This window comes from Corvus moneduloides, chromosome 7 (assembly GCF_009650955.1).
Source record: "Corvus moneduloides isolate bCorMon1 chromosome 7, bCorMon1.pri, whole genome shotgun sequence".
Taxonomy (NCBI): domain Eukaryota; kingdom Metazoa; phylum Chordata; class Aves; order Passeriformes; family Corvidae; genus Corvus; species Corvus moneduloides.
This window is the reverse complement of record NC_045482.1, coordinates 38260281-38282723: the sequence shown is the minus strand read 5'-3', so window position 1 is coordinate 38282723 and position 22443 is coordinate 38260281. Positions and strand designations below refer to the sequence as shown.

General features: G+C 45.9%; 1 protein-coding gene across 2 annotated transcripts; it reads left to right on the top strand.

Moving 5' to 3' along the window:
• The first annotated feature begins 1259 nt into the window (after positions 1 to 1259).
• STAM2 (signal transducing adaptor molecule 2) lies at positions 1260 to 22398 on the top strand. Of its 2 annotated transcripts, none has more exons than XM_032114621.1 (14): positions 1260 to 1375; positions 9131 to 9215; positions 10989 to 11064; positions 11248 to 11343; positions 13172 to 13318; positions 14133 to 14202; positions 14546 to 14732; positions 15409 to 15503; positions 15885 to 15964; positions 16127 to 16214; positions 16610 to 16664; positions 17542 to 17695; positions 18700 to 18857; positions 19584 to 22398. In XM_032114621.1, exons 1-14 carry the CDS (start codon positions 1336 to 1338, stop codon positions 19804 to 19806), a joined length of 1554 nt encoding a protein of 517 aa, XP_031970512.1. In that variant the 5' UTR covers positions 1260 to 1335; the 3' UTR covers positions 19807 to 22398. The 2 variants fall into 2 exon arrangements, with proteins under 2 accessions (XP_031970512.1, XP_031970511.1); XM_032114620.1 differs by having other exon boundaries at positions 15882 to 15964.
• The last annotated feature ends 45 nt before the right edge of the window (positions 22399 to 22443 follow it).

Here is a 22443-nt window from a genome sequence, read left to right as displayed (position 1 = left end):
GTGGGGGAGGGGTGGTTGTGCCTTCTCTCAGAGGATCTATTTCTAAATTTGGCCACACTGGGACAGCCCCCACCAATGCCACCATCCCACTGCCACCCGTTATCCCACCATCTCCTCGGCCACGCTCCCTCACCGCTCATCTCCTTGGCCAGTTATTAATGAGAGCTCTCTCCTCTGTTGGTTAACGATCCCAGCCCTTCTCCTCTTCTGGGCCAGGCAGTTCCTTGGGTCAGTGCTTGCACCCCCCCAGCCAGAATTCCCTTTCAGCCAGTCGGAGCTGATTTAACCACGGTTGCTGAACTGAGTTTATTGGTTTCTTCCTTTATTGGGGGTTCTGCCAGCTGTCTTTGTGGCCCGTAAACTCTGCGTTCCCTGTAGCCACCGCCCGTGGAAATCCTTCCTCCGGAGCTCTGTCAGCCTCCCCTACAGCTGGCACCACCGACCATGCCAAGCCCTGAACTTAACAGGGCAATTCCACCCACGAGTCATTTGTTTTTCCGACACCTGAGCATCACTTACAGCTTGTTGGCTGCTCTGTTTCGCCGATTCCATCGCCCTTCTTGTTGATTTGGCTTGGAAGCCACAAAGATCAACCACCCAAGAACATCCTTCCTGAAGGAAAGTTTTACATATTCCACGTTTGACAACAATGAGGCAGGACGCTGTTTCATAACCCCTTTCTCCCTGTAGCTCTCTGGGCAAATTGTTCACTATTTCTAATTGTTAACCATTTTTATTGAATTTTTTAACTATTGCTCTTGACATGTCAGGACGAATTGCCCCACCGTGCCCTCAGCCGCACTTCCCGCCCTCTTCCCCCCTCACACCCACGGAGACGACGCAATTTGTGCCCTCAGACAACTTTATTTTCGGTTCCTCCGGGGACAACGCGGAGCGACGGCGCCTGCGCGGGGACACGGGCCCGCCCCCTCAGCCGCCGCCTCGACATGGCGGTACGTGACGTCACGCCGCCACCGTGACGTCACGGGCGCCCGCAGCGCCCCCGCCCCGTTCCCACGTCCCCGCCAGCTCCGCCCCCGCGAGGCCCCCGTGCCGCGGGGCTGCCCCGGACAGCGCCTGCCGCCGCCGTCGCGCTCCCGGGGCCGCCGCCCGCCGCCTTCCCCTCCGTCCCGGCGGGCGGCTCCGCTGTTTCCCCGCCCGGCCCCTTATCCCGGCGATCGGCGGCGGCGCGGCCGCGGCGCTCGCTCCGGAGGGTAGTCCGGCGCGGCGGGGCAGCCCCGTGCGCTGAGCGGGCTGAGGCGGGGCGGGCGCGGCGGCGGCTCCGGCCGGGTCTGTCGGGGCGAGCGGGAGCAGCGGCGGCACCGCGCGGCCGAGATGCCGCTCTTCGCCCCCAACCCCTTCGAGCAGGACGTGGGTGAGCGACGGGGTGGCGAGCGGCGGCTGGGCCCGGCCCAGCGGCGGCCTGTTCGTCCCTTTCCTTCTCTTCTTCCTTCTTTTTTTCCTCCTCTTTCTCCTCTTCCTTTTTCTCCTCATGTTTTTCCTTCTGCTTTTCCTCCTCTTTTCCTCTCCTTGTTCCCCTCTCCGCTCTCCTTCCTCCTGCCGCTGGCGTCCCCCAGGGATCAGTGTTGGGCCCAGTCCTGTTGGGTATCCTGAGTGAGGGTCTGGAGGAGGGGATCGAGTGCTCCGTGGGCAGAGCACCCCGGGCTGGGTGGGATGTGGGTGTGCTGGAGGCAGGAAGGCTCGCAGGGGGATCTGGACAGGCTGGATCCACGGGGTGAGGCCGGTGGTGTGACAGCAGCCAGCAAGGCCGAGTGCTGGGCCCTGCACTTGGGTGACACCAAGCCCCGGGAATGCTCCGAGCTGGGAGAAGAGTGTCTGGAGAGCTGGAAAAGGCGCTGGGAGGTGCTGGTGACAGCAGCCCAACGAGAGCCCAGGGGTGCCCAAGAGGCCAGTGGCCCCTGGGCTGTGCCAGCCCTGGTGTGACACAGCCCCAGGGCAGTGCCCGTCCCTGTGCTGGCGCTGCTGGGGCACCTCCAGTGCTGGGGACAGCTCTGGGACAAGGGGGATCCTGAGGGGCTGGAGGAGTCCAGGGAAGGGAACGGAGCTGGGAAGGGGCTGGAGAATTCCTGAGGGAGCTGGGAAAGGGGCTCAGCCTGGAGCAAAGGAGGCTCACGGGGGCCCTTGTGGCTCTGCACAAGTCCCTGACAGGAGGGGGCAGCCGGGGGGGTCGGGCTCTGCTCGCAGGGAACAGGGACAGGAGGAGAGGGAACGGCCTCAGGCTGGGCCAGGGGAGGCTCAGGGTGGACAGCAGCAGGAATTTCCCCGTGGAAAGGGTGGTCAGGCCTTGGAAGTGCCCAGAGAGGCTTGGAGTGCCCATCCCTGGAAGTGTCCAGGGAATTCCTGGAGGTGGCACTGAGTGCTCTGGGCTGGGGACAAGGTGGGCATCGGGCACAGCTTGGACTCCATGGGCTGGGAGGGCTTTTCCAGCCTCAGGGATCCTGGGATTCCTCCTGTCAGTGTGGAGGGCCCTGGGCCCCAGGGTGCTGCAGCTCCAGGACATCCCGGTGTGAGCTCCTGACACATCCTGGCCGGGCTTGGGGGCTCTGTCAGGGAAACAGATCAGTGCGTCCCTCTCTCCCTTGCCCTCAGCAGCATCAGGGAGTGTTTTGTGTCCCGTTTTGCTCTGACTCCTGAAGGTTCACAGCTTTTCCTGTGTGTCTGAGGTGCTCTGTGCCTCCTGCCCTTCCCATGGTGTTGCTGAATCTGCAGGGATTCAGGGAATTGTGGCTGCTGTAAGGTCACTTTTATTGATGATTCCTTCCAGCTTCCCAGTAGCTTCCCTATACCCACACCAGGCACGTGATGGGAGTGCTGGGGTGTCTGTGCAGCGCCAGGAGTTGGACTGGTGGATGATCCCTGTGGATTGCTTCCAGCTCAGGACATTCTGTGACTCAGTAATTACAAAACCTGGCTGGAGCTGGGGTGAAGATGATGACTCAGTTGTTTTGTTTTGCGTTCTGCCCTGACTCGTGCTTTCTTAAACTCGTGCTCTGTGTCAGTTTTTCTTTACACAACGCCTGTTCTGAATGGCAGCACTGAAAAAAGCAATGCAGTAAGTGAGGCACCAGGCTCAGCTTTCTTGTTAGCTGGGATTGAAGGAAAGAGAAAAACTCAACATTCCTGGGATTTTTGTCACAGCCAAAGCAGAAGAGACTGAGTTTTCTTGTTGCCACACTTTCTCTGTTTTGTTTGTAGTATAAGTTCAGCTGGTTTCTTATTTTGTTTATTCTTATTTATTATTTTGTTTCTAATTTCAAATCCTTGCTGCAGTTTGCTGTTTGACCACACTCACATTTCACATGGCTCAAACTGATGTATTTGTACAAGTGGGCTTTTTTTTGAGCTCTGCAGGATTCTTTAACAAACCTAAAAACTTCAAGGGTTCCCAGGCTGCAAAACTTCAAAAATGGGACTCTGTTCACTTCCAGTTGTTTAAATTTTACTCAGTGTAATATTTTTTTAGTTATCATTTTAATATTGATTATTTATAATTTATAATTATCACTTATTATAATGTAGTAAGTGCAACAGAAAAGGAACTTGAATTATTGGGGCTAAATCATAAGAGTCCCTTGCCAGGAAAAAATTTGTCATTATTCTGTTGTAAATTAGACCATCCCAAATACCAGATTATCACATGTGGATGGTCTGGGGAGGTGCTGAGTTTGGAAGTTCGGTGCTTCCTGTAGGCAGATCCAGCTGCCTCTTCATCCAGAGCTGCTCTTTCCTTGGGACACCTGTGGGGAATGTGCTTTTCCTGTGCCACAGCTGGATTTGCTCCCATGGTTCCAAGTCCACAGAGCTGTGCAGAGCCTTGGAATGTGCTCTGGACGCAGCTGCAAATCACGGGATAACCCTCTGGAACAGTGCTCTGGAGGAGTGTGGCTTCTTTTATTGAGAGGAACCCTCAAAACTTTTAGAAGCTTAGAATTTCCTGTGTGGATCCCTTCACAGTCCACGTGTACTCGCTGTTTTCCCAGCTTTGCCCTTCCTCTTCCATAACCTTCGTCTGTGGAGCAGCAGGGAACAGCCCCGTTCCCTTTGATCCTTTGTTTACCTGCCCTTCTTTCCTCACGTTGTTGACAGGCTCAGGGCAGCAGGAGGTGTTTGCTGTGTGGCTGGAGTGGCATCCAGCACTGTGCAGGGGTTCAGGGCTTGCTGAGAAGGTGGATGAGGACATTCCCTGTTTCCTCAGGTGTTGCTGGGAAGTTTCCCTGTTTCATTCCGGGATTGGATTTGCCTTTTGGGGCTCCTTAACTTTGTCCTCCTCATTCTGCTCTTGTTTCCAGCTGCTGAGCACTTGCTTTCCCAGAGAATCTTTCCCATTTTGGTCCTTTCCCTACCTAATCCAGCCCTCAAGGGCTTACATTTCCCTCATGTTTTATTTCCTTTTTTATTTTTCTAGTATTTATTTTTATTATTTTATTATCAGTATTATTATTATTTATTTTATGTTCCTTTTATTGCTGATACCTGCCTGTAACACCCTCCCCCCTGCAGTGCCTGTCAGCCAGGATATATTAATACTGATTTCAAGCCTGATTTTTAAGGCATTCAGGACACGAATTCAGCCTCATTAGAGTACTTTGTATTAATTGTGGAGTGATCCACGAGCTGTAGCTAATAACCATTGCCTGTGGCATCCTATGGAATGTTTTTATGGGATCTGAACAGATAATTTTAGATTAGTCCTTGATGAGATGTTGTTGCCTTTTGTTCAAATCCACCACATTTCCCCCTCATTTCTCAGTCCATAATAATTCTTGTCTTAAACATTTGGGCTTAAATCTTGGAAATATTTGAGGAAAAGCTAATTAGACTTTTTTTTTTTTTCCTTGGTGTTACTTGGGTGTTTCTTTTCTTCTTGAACTGCAGGGACAATATTTCCCAGTCTGTGATTTGACTGCTTCAAATTCCTCAATTCTGAGCCTGCATTTTAATGACATTTCTTTCTCATTTTTTGAGATTATTTTTGCACTGCTCCCCCATCCTGCCTTGATTATTTTTAATGTAGCCTCACTGTTTTGCTTTTTTTATATTATGAAAGCTATTTTATATATTTTATATAATATACATAACTTTGTAATTTAATATAATTTATATATTATACATAAACTATGAGTTGTTAACTTCCATCTTGGTGTTTCCAGGCTCTGGAATATAATCTTTGTTAATCCTCCTCAAGTATTTTCAATGTTTTTAGGTTTTTTTGGACAGGCAAATGAAATTATTTCCTTTTCAGATTATTGGCCTCAGTGAAACAAAACACTCACTTTCCAAGCAAAACCTGCATCTTAAAAGGCCTTTTCAGTGAACTGGATTTATACTGCAAAAAGTTCCTTTAATAATCTATTTTAATCTGGTTTTTTAGGATATAATAGTGGCATGAGTAGGAATCCTTACAGGTAGGGCTGCCTTGTGACTACAGGGTCATCCTGGCTATGATCTCTAATTAAATCCAAGCTGGAATTCTTTAATTAGGCTCTACAAAGGCCAGACATACAAATGAAGGTGTGTGGGATTAAATCTCTGCCTTTCATCCATGTCTTTCTGCTTTATCTCCTGGAAAACAGCGCTGGAGTAGCCCTCCACTTGTTTTATGTTTACTTTTCACTTGAAAAGTTCGTACGTGCTTTGTGTAAAATTTGAAATATTTCTGTGCAGGCAAGGGTTTCCTTCACTTCGGGGGCAAAGTGATCAAGCAAATTTTGATTTTAGTGATCAGAATCACTAAAAAATAAAGAAGCACTGGTTTAGCCCAAAAACCTTCTGTGCTAGAAGTGCCTGAGTAGTGATTTTTTTTTTTGTGCTAAATCAGTGCTCCAGTGCTTATTTTTTCTGTTTCTTGCATAGAGAGTGACACAGATGAAGAAAAAATGTTGTATTTTAGTACATTTCTGGTTTTTTAACCCAGATCTTACTTGGCAAGCCTATCCCAAGGGAATTCAGGGCTGAAATAAAATGTTTTGCAAGTGTGAAGGTTGTGTGTGCAGTGCACGGGTGGAGCTGCCACCAGCCCAGGCTGAGGAGCTGGGCTTGGGAGAGGTGCGAGCAGGGGGGCTTTGAGCATCCCCACACCTTGCCTGCTTCAGTCCTCAAAGGGGGCTCTTCCCTCATTTTTTGGGTCTTATTTCTGTGTATTGCCCATCCCTTCTTGTGAAAAAAGGGAAAAGAACGCAATTAACCTGGATGGAGGGCTGGAGAGGCTGAGAGGGCTGGGTTTGTGCAGCCTGGAGAGGAGAAGGCTCCAGGGAGAGCTCCGAGCCCCTTGCAGGGCCTGAAGGGGCTCCAGGAGAGCTGGAGAGGGACTGGGGACAAGGCATGGAGGGCCAGGACACAGAGAATGGCTTCCCAGTGCCAGAGGGCAGGGATGGATGGGATATTGGGAATTGGGAGTTGCTGGCTGGGAGGATGGGGAGGGGCTGGGCTGGAATTCCCAGAGCAGCTGTGGCTGCCCCTGGATCCCTGAAATGTCCCAGGCCAGGCTGGCTGGGGCTGGGAGCAACCTGGGACAGTGGGAGGTGTCCCTGCCCACCCATGGCAGGGCTGGATTGGGATGAGCTTTAAGGTCCCTCCCAGTGAGTGATTCCATGACATTCCACTTGGTTTTGGCTGTTGCGTGGTAGAGGGATGATCCTGAAAAACTTCAGGCAGTGGCAAAGCATTCCCTCCTTTCCTGGAAGAGCTGTTTGCAGTGTTCTGAGGCAGGAGCTCTTCAAGCATTTCTCCTTTTGGCAGTGGGAGCAGCAAACAATTCCCAGCCCCTTCCCAGCTGCTCCTTTGAGTGCTCTCCCCTCTCTGGGATTGGCACCGTTCTCGTGCAGCCACGCAGCAAATCAGCTCAGGGAGCTCACCCAGGGAAAAGTGATTCACGGCACTTTGGGTTCTTCAGAAAAACACCCCAAGCAGCACATTTTGCTTTTATCGTTATCTCTATAAAAGCCAGCTCAAGTCTGATGTTCCTTCATTAATTGGAGAGCTGCAGAGGACAAGTCATTCCATGTTTTTAAAGGTTATGTTCCCTTAGTGCTGAAAAAATCATGGAAAATGCGTCCTCCCACATCTGTTTCTTCTGATCTGTCCGTGTCTCAGCATCTGTGAGGGAGTTCTCCTTCAGAATGGTTCCTGTGAAGGGGAAAAGCAGCTGCTGTTCAGTTTGGCACTCTGGCAGGGAAGGAAGCTTCCAGATCCATGAGAGTTTGGACAAGGATGCAGTTTGGATGGCCACGGCTGCTCCCAGGACTGTGTGGATCCAGGAGGAGGGACTTGCCTTTGACACTGCTCCATGTAGGAATGTGCTGGCTCAGGGGAAAGGCCTGGGAGCTGGGAGTGAGCAGCACTGAGCCTGGTGTGGGAGCTGTGCTTGCTTTGGGATGGGGAAGGCGTGAGGGAGTGAGGGATCACCTGGAGCAAAGGAGGCTCAGGGGGGACCTTGTGGCTCTGCACAAGTCCCTGACAGGAGGGGGCAGCCGGGGGGGTCGGGCTCTGCTGCCAGGGAACAGGGACAGGAGGAGAGGGAACGGCCTCAGGCTGGGCCAGGGCAGGCTCAGGGTGGACAGCAGCAGGAATTTCCCCATGGAAAGGGTGCTCAGGCCTTGGAAGTGCCCAGAGAGGCTTGGAGTGCCCATCCCTGGAGGTGTCCAAGGAATTCCTGGAGGCGGCACTCAGTGCTCTGGGCTGGGGACAAGGTGGGCATCGGGCACAGCTGGGACTCCATGGGCTGGGAGGGCTTTTCCAACCTAAATCAATAATTCTGGGGTGAAAACTTCCTGGTGAAGCCTATAAACACCAAACCTTCCTGTTGCCAGTGGAAGAGTTGGGGTTATTTCTGTCATGGCAGGGAAAGCTGGTTGTGATTTCCACTCAGGGTTCAGGAAAACTTCAGTGTATCCTTGGGAAGTACTTCAGTATATCCCTGGGAATCTCTTCCAAGACTTTTGTGGAGGCCAGAAGTGACACTTGTGCCTTCCTGATGAGCACCCTGAGATGGGGAGCTGCTCCTGGAGGCTGAAGGAGCCCTGGAGCTGCAGCACTGCTCGTGTTTTGTGGTTGTCCTGCCACCAGCTCCTCCTGTTTCTTGTTGGCCCTTGGCAAAAGGGGCATCCCAAGCATGCCAGGAATTTCAGAGGGGACACCCCCGGCAGGCTGTTCTCCAGGCATTGGTGCTCTCTGTCCTTGGCTGTCCCAGCACAGCTGCTGGAGTTTGAGGAGATGGATCCATGGATTGGGTGGGAGCATTCCCACCGCCGGGAACAGAGACGTGCTCTCAGACAGCAGCTTTTCCTGGCAGAACTTCCCAGGAAACCCCAGGCTCAGGCTGTGTGCACCAAACACTTCATTAAAACCTTCCATGGTTGTTCAGTGCTTAGGGATTGTATATCCAGGGAATCTGCAACTTCCAGAGGCTGACTTGGTTTGATTTTTTTTTAATAAAGTGTTTAAAATTGCAGGCACTGATTTATTTTCCACAACATCCATGAATTTTTTTATTAATGTCCTAAAATACTGATGCACTTAAAAGAAAATTTAGCAATGATATCATTTTGGGGTAAGTTTTGAAGATGATTTGTGCTGTAGGAACATGGTTTCAAGATAATACTTGCTTCCTCTGAGTAAATATTCCAGCTTGTGGAGATAAATTATGGCCAAAATTCCAAATTTCCATTGTTTTTACATCTGTAACAAAAGGGATTTGGGACATTGGTGGGTGCTGTGTTTGTGTTCCCTTTGTGGAAACCTTTCCGCTGACCAGCCAAAATAAAATTGAATTTAGTTGGTTACAATTTAATCTTGAGGCAGCAAATGCAATAAAATATTTAATTTGCTGTTTATAAACTTGAACTGCAATATTTACATGGGAATTAAATAACCTGGCTAATAAAAACTTAAAAGCACAAATAAATACCGTTAAGCCTTATTAATTAATCTATACAATGAGTGTCCCTGCAGGAACTGGAACAAGATGAGCTGTTAGGTCCTTTCCAACCCAAATAATTCCATGAAACCATGAAATATTAATTAGGGATACATTCTGTTGAATTGATAGACTCTGAATTGAATAAATAAATAAATAAATCAATCACTTAATAAATCTTATTTTTCTTTCCAGAGAAAGCTACAAATGAATACAACACCAGTGAGGATTGGGGGCTTATCATGGATATATGTGACAAAGTTGGAAGCACTCCCAATGGGTAAGCTGGGCCTCAGCATTCCATGGAATTCTGGGCTGGTGTGAAGAAGAAAATGTCACAGAGAACACATCTCAAAATGCTCAACCTCACAAATACATGGAGTTGGCTTTGAAATTCTTGGAAAGAAATGTTCCAACAGGATTTGGAGCAGAGCAATTTGTATGTGCTGAGTGCATTCCAGTTTTTTCCTGGAGTTTTGCACAGCAGACCCGAGTTATTCATATTTAATGATCTGGCATAACTTTGGGGAAGTGACTGTGCCAGTAGGAGAAAGTGAAATAATTTCTGTGCAGAAAAATACCTGGCAAGGACCAGGGGCTTCTTATGATGTTTGTCTGTGTTTGGTTGTTAGGGAGAATGGGAGAGAAAAGGGGAAAAATAGGGATCAAAGCACAAATCACTTGGAGTCAGTTTAGCCTGAGTGGAACATAAGTGGAATTTCAGTGATCTTGCAGCAGCCAAAAGTATTTGCTGAATTTTTGAGTGGTAACATCTTTGAAATTTCGAATTATCCCTCAATTAGTGTATAGGCAGAATTCTTAAGCAGTTCAGATTTTTAGCAGCTCTATTTAACATTAAAATTGGGGTGGTTTTTTTTTGTTCTGTTGTTTTGGTTTTCATTAATTACCTGCCACAAGGAATAACAGCAAATCTATTCAATCTGGGAATCTTTAGTCCTGAAGGAAAAAACTGTCCTTTGAGTCCTTTATTAAAAAGCAAAGTTTTTAGTGCCACAAGACTTTTGTAGTGGGAATTGGTTTAAATCTGGTTTTGGAGGAGGGAATGTTGTAAAGAAATCAGCAATTAAAAAAATTATAAATGCAGAAATAGAAGTATATAAAATGCATAATCAAATCTAAATATATATATTTGTGTAGAAAATAAAATGCTAAATTCTGAATTTTAAATGCCACTGCTGCTGGCATATTTTAATTAAATTTTGTGTTGTTTTCTTCCCTCCTGCCATTGAAAATAATGAAGATTGTTGCCTACCCTAAATAAAAATATAGCTGAAAATAACTGAGTTGACTTTGTTGGATGGTTTGTATATGAAATAAAATGGAAATATTAGGACTAAAAGTGTCTTTTTTCTGGCGCAGAGGCTTGTCTGTGCTTTGCTAAATCCAGCAGCTCAAGTATCTGCCAGTGATATTATTTTTAAATGCTGCATCAGCTTTTTTAGAAGGATTTCACGTTTTTAAGAGTTCCAAATATCAGTGTTAATGAAGCCTTTGATGTGCCTGAGCTCCTGCCAGCCATTAATGCTCATTTAAAGTGTGGAAACCCCTCAGCAGAAACATTTAAAATGCTATTTATTATTCTCTACTCACCTCAGATTGTGCTGAAACAAATTAGAAAATCTTTGTGTCCTCAGGCTCTAGAAAAGGGGATCCAAGAGCTGGGAATTAAATCCATGGAGAGCCTTTCCAATGGCCACTAAAATAACCATTTATTGAATCATCTCTTTTGATGGTGACATTTCTTTCATTGTCTGTCTCAAACCCATTTCCTCAGCTTAATGCAATTGCTTCCCTTGCTGGCCTGTCAGCAGTTCCTGGGAATGGGTATGGAGTGCCAGGGGAAAAACAGGGAATCTCCTCCAATCCAGCACACAGCAGAGGAGGAACAAATTGGTCAATGGGTAAATGTGTGTGTCAGCCCAGCCCTGGGAGGTTCAGGTTCAGTGACATTTTTGTTCAATAGGCTCAGGTTTGGTGCAGCTCTGGGCTCCTGTCACTCCCGTTCATCCTTCATGTCTTTGTTCCTCTGCAGAGCCAAGGATTGCCTTAAAGCCATCATGAAGAGAGTAAATCACAAAGTTCCCCACGTGGCTTTGCAAGCACTCACAGTGAGTACACTCCCAGATTTCCCAAAAACCTCGTGGAATGCAGCAATTCAATATTTACTGGTCAATCAATTAATTAATACCTTGATTAACCTCAGTAAATCAGTGTCCATGCTGAACTTACCTTTCATTTTGGGTTATTTGCACTCTTGTTGTGCATTTTCCCAATGGTGTTTCTGTTGTCAGCTTTTAGGAGCCTGTGTCTCAAACTGTGGGAAAATATTCCACTTGGAAGTGTGTTCCCGGGACTTTGCCACTGAAGCTCGAGCTATAATAAACAAGGTAATTGTTCCAGAACCTTAAATCCTGGGGAAGGATTATTTTGGTAACTTCTCCAAACTATTGTTTTGGTTAATGCACATTTCCTAGTTTTTGGTGCTGTTTGTGTTTTCACTGAAATTTGTGTGATTTTCACTATGAAAAAAGTAATTATTAAAGAACTGACAGCTGATAATCCTTCAAATTTTTACAAAATTACATGAGCAATTTTAATTAAAATCTGTCTTCCTAAGCTCCATTAATTTGATCATGGTAAGTGCAGCTTTTCTTGAAGAGAGTTTTTATTAAGCTTGAAGGAAATTCATGGGCTGAAGTGAAAGGGAAAATTATGAGGAAGTAAATGACATTTTTACAAGGAAAAGGATAAAGTTACAGACAATCCTTTTTAGTTTTTGGAAATTCTGGGAACGTTGAATGAGAAAATAACCAGGAAAAGAAGACTGAAATGGTTGGGGTGAAGCAGCTGCTGGGATCTAAGTCTGGATGTGAGGAGTTGAACAAGCAGGAGCAGCTTTTCCCTAATTACTGCTCCAGTTGGAGACAAAACTGGTTAATGGGTTAAAAAGGAGTTTTCAGATCTGTGGGAGCCCTGGAATCATCAGAGGCTGAGCAAAGCAATTAAGGAAAGTAATAAAATTGCTGGGAAGCAAAATGAGTTCACAGCTCTTGTGTTTCTGGCTTTCTGAGGAAAAATAGGTCTCTCTTTGTTCTCATTAGCCAGGGTCCATCCTGAAGCACAACAATGACCTTCAGGGCCTGGCAGCACTCAGGGATGTGCAGGAAACCTGGAATCCCACCCAGGCATGGGCTCTGGAGCACAATTTATGTGTTCTTGGGAAATACTGACCCTTTACCCCCACACACAGTTGGAGGAATAATGAATAAAATTGTGCTTTTTCCCTCTTCTCCGAGAGAAAATGAGTTCAGGCAAGCATGACAAACGTCTTTGGGCTGATCCTGAGCCCAGCAAACTTTCTTTTCTGTAAATTAAATGCAGGTTGGAGTCCAGACTTGTCACTGTTCTGCCTGGTCAGGCCATGTTGGCCTGTGAGGCACAGGCCCCAGTGTGATCTGATTCCTTGGGTTGGCAATCTTGGCCAGGCACTTCTTGTCCCAGTGCCAGAACCTGGGAACAATGTGGGAGCCAGAGGAATTCCAGGCAGAGCATGAACTGATCTTGGTTTGCCCCCACTCCAGGCAAATACCTTCCCTTACCAGGCTGTCCCTGCAGCTCAGCTCCCAGTTTGGGAATAGGACCTGTCCCTATGGATTATCCCTGTGGATAATCCCTTCTTGTGGGAGAAGCTGTTTCAAGGAGGCTCAGAACAGGTTTTTGTGAGGTTCTCTGAGCTGGGACAAACATGTTCCAGCATCTGAGGAGAAACTGAAGAGGCCAGGAAAAGTAGGGAAGATGGACTGCAGGGAAAGATTTCTTGTAGGATTTCTTGTAGGGCAAGACAGTGGCTTAAATTAGACCAACTTACGTGTTTGGGAAGTGGAAAATGACACACCTGAGAGGGAATGAAGAGAAAACTGAGGTTAAATGGAGGGTGAGTAACACAGAGAGGCAGAAATTTGGGATAAGTGTGGTAGGCAGCCTGAATTTCTCCAGAATTAGTGCTCCAGGAGCTCAGCATGTTCTCTGTAATATCAGATCAGGGTATAAAAGGCCAGATATTCTAGACTCTGCTCCCCAAATCTTCTCAATCAACACAAGTATTAATGATTAAGGATATTTTTAGTAAAATGGGTTTGGTAACAATTTTGGTAACAACTCTTTCTGTTCATTTTGAGGTTCAAACATCCCTTTTTATCCACTTTTGTCTTCCAGGCTCACCCAAAAGTGTGTGAAAAGCTGAAAACCCTCATGGTGGAGTGGTCAGAAGAGTTCCAGAAAGACCCACAGTGTAGCTTAATATCTGCAACCATCAAATCCCTAAAGGAAGAAGGGGTCACTTTCCCTGCTGCTGGATCCCAGGTGAGAGCTGGTTTGGGATAGTGATGGATCCCATGCTCTGGTTTCCTTTCCCAGAGCCCCATTTGCTGTTCCTGCTTTACCTGTCCATGTCAGGAGTTGTCCTGGGTTTGGAGTGGTTTATTTTTCGCTTTTGGGGGTTTGTTGCTCCTAATCTAACAGCAGATATGATGCCAGCTGGTTTGTTCCTAACTTTTATTATTGATGCTTCTAACTATTTTCATATTACTCAGTCCTGAGAATCAAAATTACAATTTCTATTACAATTTCCTTACACAAAGTTTACTTTCCTCTGTATGAAACACTGAGAGTTTTTTAACTTTTACAATCCCTCCTTCCTCCACAAAGATGTTTTCACTTCTAAATCTGATCTATGTGTTAAAACATATGGCAGAAACATGGAAGAGCTTGAGCACTGGCACCCAATTCCAGTTTCTGGTGGGAATGAAAACTCCAGGAATGACTTCACTGTGCTGCTGGGGAGACTTGGAGCATCTTCTCTCTTGAAGGGAGGAGTGAAGGATAAAGGTGGAAAGAGTCATTTAAATGAGCACTCTCACTGTAATAAATGTGACTAAAATAATTACTTAAATAAAATAATTTATTTCAACTAAATCTCATTATTTATTTTACCTTTTTCCCCTGCTGAAAACAGAATAAAAGCTGAAGAGTGGTGATTTTGGTTTCCAGAAGGTCATCTTGATTCTGTAAGGCAGCTGACCAGGAACAACTCTGTGCTAACTTTGTAAAATACATAATTGCAGAGATTTCTTTTTCATTTGTAACCTCAAGTCCCTCTGTTGTTCACACCTTACAGGCTTCCACCAGTGCTGCTAAGAATGGCTCCTCATCCAGTAAAACCAAAGAAGATGAGGATATAGCTAAAGGTGAGTTTGCTGTCTTAGCCTTGGGTCAGACTTGGGCTTCAGAAAAAAGCAAGGAAATGGGAAGCAGCTCCTTCCTGCTGCACAGAATTGAAATCAAGGGCACAGGAGGCTGGGAATTGTGGCATTCCAGGTGTTTTCCTCAGCCATGAGGATTTGGGATGAAACACATCCTTCCCCCATCACACAGCATTTTAAATGTTAACTTTAAATACTACAGAAGCAGATACAGACCTTGTTTAAATAAAGCAATAAATCCTATTTTTGTTAAATGAAGAAATCAAGCTGCTTTGTCTACAGGCATAAACCACACAGACTTGTTCTTTTCTCTCTCCCCCAACTGCAGCTATCGAATTGTCTTTGCAAGAGCAGAAACAGCAGCAAATAGAAACCAAATCCTTGTACCCATCTGCAGAAATCCCACAAAACCCTCAGAGCCTGAGGAAGGTGCGAGCTCTGTATGACTTTGAAGCTGTCGAGGACAATGAGCTCACCTTTAAAAGTGGAGAAATTATTTTTGTTTTGGATGACAGGTACAATACACTCAGGTGGAGGTGACTTTGTTCCACCACTCTTGTTTTCTCAGGGTAGCACATTTTTCCTCTGATGCTTTTTTCCCCCACAGAAATGTAATTGTCACTCTGACCTCCCTCACATGCCTTTATCTTCCTTTCATCTTTCCATAATCCTGGGTTTTGACCTCAAATCATTTTCGGTGCGGGGAGAACCTCGAGTATTTCATCCAGTTTGTAGTTTTGAAGATCAATCTTAATTGGTTGTATTGACATAAGAAAATGCATTGGTATCACATTCCAGCTGCTTCCAGCAGTTGTTAAACCTCTGGCTATCAGGGGTCACATTTGCTAAGAAGAAAACTGAGTGAAAATAGCTAAAATAATGATTGTTGTTAACACCTCTAGATATGTATACAGCTTTAAAGGGCTGGCAAGTAAGCAGTGTAAAGAATTGATGAATTATGGTCAATTTTGAGTGATCCCCTGATTCCACTTCCTCCCTTCCCTGCCCTCTGCCCCAGTTCCTGTTTGGCTTTGTGTTAATCCCTGCAAACGTTCTCTTCTAGATATCACAGGGGTTTGGTAAAAAAAACCCCAACTATGTCTCTGAATCCCAGGTTTTCAGTAAAAACCCCCGAATATATCCCTGCCTCTGTTCATGCCAGAGTTCTGTAATCCTCCTTTATTTCCCCAGTGATGCCAATTGGTGGAAAGGGGAGAACCACAGAGGAGTGGGGCTGTTCCCATCCAATTTCGTGACCTCTGACCTGACCGTGGAGCCCGAGGCAGGTGAGTTACCTGCTGGAATGATGGATTCTTTCAGAAAGGCAGCTTTGTGCTGCAGCTCCCAATTAGCCCAGCAGCAAAATAATTTCCTGTATCAGCCCCAGGAAAGAACCGAGAGACATCCTGCCCTTGTTTCAAACAATCAGGCACAGATCCCTCCATAGCTCACTTTAATTTCTGCCTCTGTTTCTCTTTTAAGTTATTACCATGTTCTGTGACAGAAATTCGGTTCAATTCACCATAATTGATATTTACACATCCAGTGAATTGCCCTTTCAGATATCACAGTGTCTTTTCACCCAGACGAGTAACAAGGAGCAAATGTGTGTTTGAAGTGATGGCAGACACAGAGAGAAAAGAAACTCATCTCTGTTCTTTCAGCAGCTGTGGATAAAATCTCTGTTCCTGAGGACACTGCAGAAGAAATTAAGAAAGCAGAACCTGAGCCAGTTTATATTGATGAGGTATGGAGCCACTTTAAGATAAAATAGTGCTGGGCTTTTACATTCTTTTGGTACTGGATGTTAGCAGATGATTCTCTGTCTATAAAGAACTTTTATTTGAATATTAAACCAATCTTGGCATGGTTGCAGATGAAAGTTCTTCATGTTGTCTTCCCCTCTCAGGATAAGATGGATAAAACACTGCAGGTGCTTCAGAGCATAGATCCCACAGATTTAAAGCTTGATTCTCCAGATCTGCTCGACTCAGAAGGTAGTTGGAGCACTAAATGAGCTCTTTCTGTATTACTTCTTCTCACAATTACCTTTTGTGGATTGAGCTGGGAGTTCTTTGTGTTTATTTTAAGCTTAGGGGGACTGTGGTCTGTACTAACAGTGCTGGAGAACACTTATTTCACCGTGGGAGTGTGGGGCTCTGGGGATAATTTGAATTTTTTTAATAGTTCCAAGCCAGCTCCATGTTTAGCAGAATCATTTGCATAACTCCCAGCTCTGTAAGATGCCTGAGCTTTGCAAGATCCATCTACCAATTCCAACCCTGAAATAAATAAGCAATTAATTTTACTGTAGTTGGATAAAATATTTTTGGCTATATTTAAACTTTTGATTGTGCAAGACATCAACTGCCTCAACGCTTTGTCTTCACAGATATCTGCCAGCAGATGGGTCCAATGATAGATGAAAAACTAGAAGAGATAGATAGGTGAGCCTAATTTATTCACTGATTTACTTCAAATGGGGCAGTTTTAATAACATTTTTTTGGTGCTTTCATCTCCCAAGCTAGAAAATCTGGCCAGAAAAATGTAACAACTCTATTTTTTAATGCTGAAATACTGAGTTCCCAGCGTGTGCACTGAGATTTCATTGCTGCTCTCCCAAAATTCACTGCACAGGTCATGGATGGATGCTTTTTATTTTGGCATTTTGTGTCTGTAGCCTTCTCCAGCCTGTCTAGAGGTTGGAATTTTCAGTCTGTGGGTGATTGTTCCATGTTATCCTCACCTCTCCCTCCTCAGGTTTGGCTGTCCAGTACCTGAAGGAGCTGATCAGAAAGATGGAGAGGGACTGGGGCCAAGGCCTGGAGGGACAGGACACAGGGAATGGCTTCCCAGTGCCAGAGGGCAGGGATGGATGGGAGATTGGGAATTGGGAATTGCTGGCTGGGAGGGTGGGGAGGGGCTGGGCTGGAATTCCCAGAGCAGCTGGATCCCTGGCAGTGCCCAAGTTGGAGCAGCCTGGGATAGTGGGAGGTGTCCCTGCCCATGGCAGAAGGTTGGAATTAGATAATCCTTTAAGGTCCCTTCCAACCCAAACCATTCCATGATTCTGTGACTCCTGGGAATATTTGAGGGTGAAAAGAACAGGAAACTCCACCTGGGAGCTGCTGGTCTGGTGACAGCAGCAGTTGGGCAGCACTTGGACTCTCCTTCCTGTGCTACAGCAGCAATTTTTCAGTATAAATGGGTAAAAAAAGTGACCTTTCACCTTTTAAGGGCTTCTTTTTCTTGTCCCTCTGTCCTTTTCTCCCCATCTCAGCTGTTAAAGCAGCTCAGTGCCCTCTCCCTTTGTTTTGCAACAGGAAACATTCCGAGTTATCAGAGCTGAACGTGAAGGTTCTGGAAGCTCTGGAGCTCTATAACAAACTGATGAATGAGAGCCCCATGTACTCAGCCTACTCCAAACTCCAGCACCCTGCACAGTTCCCACCCTCCTCCTCTGGGGTCTCCGTGCCGGTCAGTATCCCTGGAACCTGGAAATTCCCTGCTGCTACTTAGCCCTATTTTAAAAAAAATCACAGCAAAAAACTGAAGTGAGCCCACGAGCAATCTCACACTGCCTGGGGGGATTTTTATAGCCTTTGCAAGAAATTTGGATTTCTGCAGCAGAACAGAAGGTTTTGCTTGGCCACTAGTGAAAATTTCCAAAAGATCCCTTCCATAATTCATTTCTTGCAGTTGGAATTGTGTGTTACAGCAGCTTGGTGGATATTCTTGCTGTGAGTCATGTCAATCTCCAAGTCAAATGTTCCCTTCTTATCTAATAGTGGGGATGGGAGGGAACTGGAATATCAGTGTATTAATCCCAAGTGTATTTTTGCTAAATATAGAAACCCTCTGCTTTTAGCTCCTTTTCCCCTTAGAAAAATGAACATTTTGTATCAGTTCTAAACATGTTGGATTTGTGCTCCAAACTGTTGTACACTGTCCCTAATGATGGCTTAAGGAATAAAAATGGAGGAGAAGGAGAGATTTTCTAAAAAGCACAGAATGAAGGTTTTTACTTGAAGTGAATTTTACTTTGATGTTAATTGTTCAGTGGGAAAAGAATAGTTGCCATAGCAACTGCTAGATGTGAAAATATGTCAGTTAAAAGTAATTCCGTGTCCTTAACTCCCGGTAACGATGGAAAATTCATTATATTGGAGGTTACAAAGTAAATTAAGCCAAAAGGCAACTGGAGTTTGCTGTTTCCTCCCAAGATTGGTGCCTAGAAATGCAGGATAATGCTGGCTTTATTTGGGACAAACCTGTTCCTTGAGTGCCCTTTATCCCAAATCCAAACCCCATGAGCAGCTCCAGCCTGTGCCACCTGAATTTTGAGGGAATCTTGGATTATTTAAACCAGAAACGGGAAAAACTGCAGGTTTTGCTTCCCTTTTGTGTCCCAGCCTTAGGATATTGTGGTGGGTTAATTCCAAAGCGTGCTAAACACCAAACCTCCTGGATTTGATTTGCAGTCGTATCCTGTGCAGCCTCCCAGTGGGAATTACATGATCCAGGGAGTCTCCATGTCCCCAGGATACAGCCTGGCCCCGGAGCAGGTGGGCCAGGTCAGGTCTCTGCCTCAGAGCATCAACTCTGCAGCCACTCAGCCACCTCCAGCTGCTTATTTAAGGTATGGATCCAGCACATTCTTCTTCCTGGGGGGAGTTCTGCCACTTTGCATGCTCTCGTGGTATTTACATTTAGTGACACGTCATTTTGAGAGGAAAGTACCAATTTTACTGAACTAGGGAGCAATGAGAGCATTATTCTGCATAAAATGGATCCTGCTTGAGGAGGTTTTCCAGGAAGCTTTTAGGAGAGGAAGGTTGAAGAGGAACCTCTGATCTCAGCTTTAACCACCCAGCACCAAAGATTGAAAGTTAAATAGTAGGAGTGAGTTAAAAAGTGAGAGTAAGCTAAAAAGTAAGAGTAAATTAAAAAGTAAAACTCATACAGAATTATTAACTCATGTAGAATTATTGAGCTGCTGGAAGAATTTTGAGGGTGAAGACATTTTTCCTGCAAAACCCATAAAAACCTGCTATGTTACAGGCATGAAAAGTATGGAATTCTTGGGAAACTCTGTTTATTAACACGGGAGAGTAACAGGAGGGAAACTGCAAGGCCAGAGCTGATTTAAGTGGAGAGTGTGCATGTAAAAAACTGTATTTTCCTAGCTAGAAAAACACAAAATACCTTCCACAACGACCGTTTTGGTCACGTTCTTTTCAAATTTGTGTATTCTGGGAGCTCCCAGCTTGCTGTGGGGCTGGAGATCGCTGCTGGGGGTAAATGTGCTTGGCAGAGCTGGCCCTGAGCTGTCAGTGTGAGCGTGGTTGGTGTTGTGTCCCCGCAGCCCCGGCCCCGATCCCGCGCTGCCGCAGCCCTTCCCGAGCGTCCCCAGCGCCGGCACCGCCCTCCCAGCTGCCGGCACAGCTGCCTTCCCCCAGCACCAGATGGGCATGGCCGTGGACATGGCAGCATTCCAGAGCAACCAAGGACCAGGTTATCCCGTGGCACTTCCTGCTCATTCCCTGCTCCAGCAACAAACAAATTACCATCAGCAGCCTCTGCTTTAAACAGGCAGCGTTGAGGAGCGGCCGCCTGACCCAACGATCTTCGTGAAGCCCTGCCATGGATATCCAAGTGCATTTTCCTTTCAAATAACCCAACTCGCTGCGTTAGGGTGATGCAGAGTAAAAATAGGCACCAGCTCTGATGGTTATTTGCATATTTGCATCCTGAACTAGATTAGGGGATGGTTTAAAATAATTCCAGATTCCTCCGAGTCCCTTTTTTTTTCTCTCCTGCGCTTTCAAGAAATGCCACTTGTGAATCTTGAAAGATTGTCCCAAAATAATTCTCTTTTCAATGTGTTTCTGGAAGCTTGAGGATGCTGAGACACTGTTGCTTTGCTCTGGTGTCTTCTGTAATCCCTCTATCCCAGTGGCTCTAGGGAATCTCTGCAGTTCGGAGTCCCCTTCCCTCAGCCGAAGGACGCGCTGCGGAATCCGAGCGATCCCTGGGTCCAGCTGGAAGAGGAAGCGGTGCTGCTGAGGGCCACATCCCTGTGGAAATATGAAAAAGAGGGGTTTGACAGTGCTGCCTCTATATTTTGGAAAACGCAGAGAACTGCTGTGTTTTCCTTGAGGAAAACAAGTTTTTCTAGAATTCCCTGGTGTCTCGGCAGAGGTGGCACTGCCAGTACGAGGCTCCTTGGGAAGAGCAGGCAGGGGATGCTCCCAGCTGCCTGTGTGGGCACTCCGTGGATCCAAGGTGCTGAGCCAGGAACTTGCACAAAACCTCTTCCCAGTTTTCCTTTTTGGATGGATGTAGAAGTGAAGGAGTGTTATAATTCCTTGTGGGAAAGGAGGGGGCTGGAGAATGTTTGAAGCTGCTGAAGACTGTGAGGATCTGTTCCCTTTCCAAGGGGGAGCTGAGTGGAACAGGAATCGTCTTGATGGGACCAGGGGGTTCTGCCTCTCTTGGATTTCCTTCCTCTGCCGCTGTGTCCGTGTCTAAACAAGCACTGACCCAGAGGAGCTCTTACACCACTTGGGAAAGGGGGATTTAAGGAGGCACATGCCATGTGCTGGTGGGTGGGATTGGGCTCCTGAGCACATGGAAAATGAGAGCCATGTCCCTGGAGAAGGGATTGCCTCGGAGCTGGGGACGTGTGGCAGTTGGTGGCTGAGAAAAGAAACCCAAGAATTTCTTCCCTGATGCACTTTTTAAAGGGTGGGGTTTGTCCTAGGGAGCACATGAGCTGGATTATCCTTTGGGAATGTGGGATTTCTTTCTTGTTTTAACTGCTGGGAGGAAAAAAAAAAAAAATCACTTCATCCTCCTATTTACCTCCTCACTGGAGCATGGTCACATTTATCCTGCTTTTAACAACCTCTGGTGAGTGATAATCTTGGTTTGGGGAAATAATGGAAGCAAATCACTGATAAAACCATCTCCATTAAAAGCAGGAAGCTCCCAGATGTCTAAATAAGCATTTTTGATGTGTGAATTTCATCCCAGATTGGAACTCCCAGGCTGCTGAGTGACAAAACCCACCCTTCACTCAGCACCTCCTCGTTTTATTTAATTATTTCCTATCTTGACCTTATATTCACTTGCAGCCTCATGCTCATGCAAGAAGTGTTCAGCACCTGCTCTTTAAATCACTTTTAATTAAAATGTGTGCAATTGGAAGGAGGATTTTGTCTTTCCTTTGGACATGACTTTAATTTGTCTCGATCCTTCCCCTGGATGTAGCTCAGTACAAATAACACACGTGGCAATACTGAAGCATTTTGATAACTTGTTCCTTGTGTCTTTTGAGGAAATGAATTGATTTCAATGCTGCTGTTCCAAATTCTTATTGTTTGGAGCTTTTATTTGTCGGAGTTTCCTTTGTTCCCCATTGCTTTGTGGTCAAACTAAACCTTGTTCTTGTTGCTATAAATTCTCCGTGTTTGTCAGGAAATTGAGATTGGTGTTTTTTCGGATTCTGAGCTTTGGGCCAAGAGGAATCTTCAAATTGAGCCAGCCAGATGTGATTTGCTGATGTTAATTGTTAAGTATAAATAATGTATATACTCATTTGTCTGAGATTTTCTACACAGCTCCACACATGCCTGAACTTTTATAAAAGCAGGATTTGTCCTTCTGTCACCTCTTCTATTCCTAACTCCGTGATATGCAACTTGTAGATAGTGTAAAATAATTTAATTATTATTAAACCGGTGTATTTAGAGGGGGTTGGTGTTTCTCTTCATACTTCTAGACATGATCGTATTTATTTTTAAGGCCTGATTGTAACTGAACATGCTGCCAAAGGATTTCTCTAACTCCAGATTTCTACCTTAGGTTTCTACCTGCTGTTTTCTATCAGGAATTCAGGGTGGAGAACTCCTGCTTTTTCATATAAACCCTTAACATAGGAACCTGGGCGTCTTTCTAATGACACTTTTGTTGTGATAGATTTGTTTCATGGGTGTTAAATATCACTGTTAGATCCATTTCCTTTGGTGGGAGCTGGGGACCTGTTGTGTCTGTTCAATTTGTCACCCCACACGGAGTGGTCTGAGGGGTTGTGCTCTGTCACCTGGCGTCACCCACGCTTTGTCCCTCCAGTTGGCTCCAGAAATAATGTTAAAAATCAGATTGTTGAAACCTTCCAAGTGATGTTGTTGTGTGTTCTTTGTGCTGGAGGGTTCGGTGGGGAA

What these genes read in the sequence shown, in the direction of transcription:
- STAM2 (XM_032114620.1), top strand. Translation starts at nt 1,336, where the DNA reads ATGCCGCTCTTCGCCCCCAACCCCTTCGAGCAGGACGTGG. An exon ending in TGGCTTTGCAAGCACTCACA is followed by an intron (nt 11,065 to 11,247) that starts GTGAGTACACTC and finishes TTCTGTTGTCAG; the next exon opens with CTTTTAGGAGCCTGTGTCTC. An exon ending in AAACTAGAAGAGATAGATAG is followed by an intron (nt 16,665 to 17,541) that starts GTGAGCCTAATT and finishes GTTTTGCAACAG; the next exon opens with GAAACATTCCGAGTTATCAG.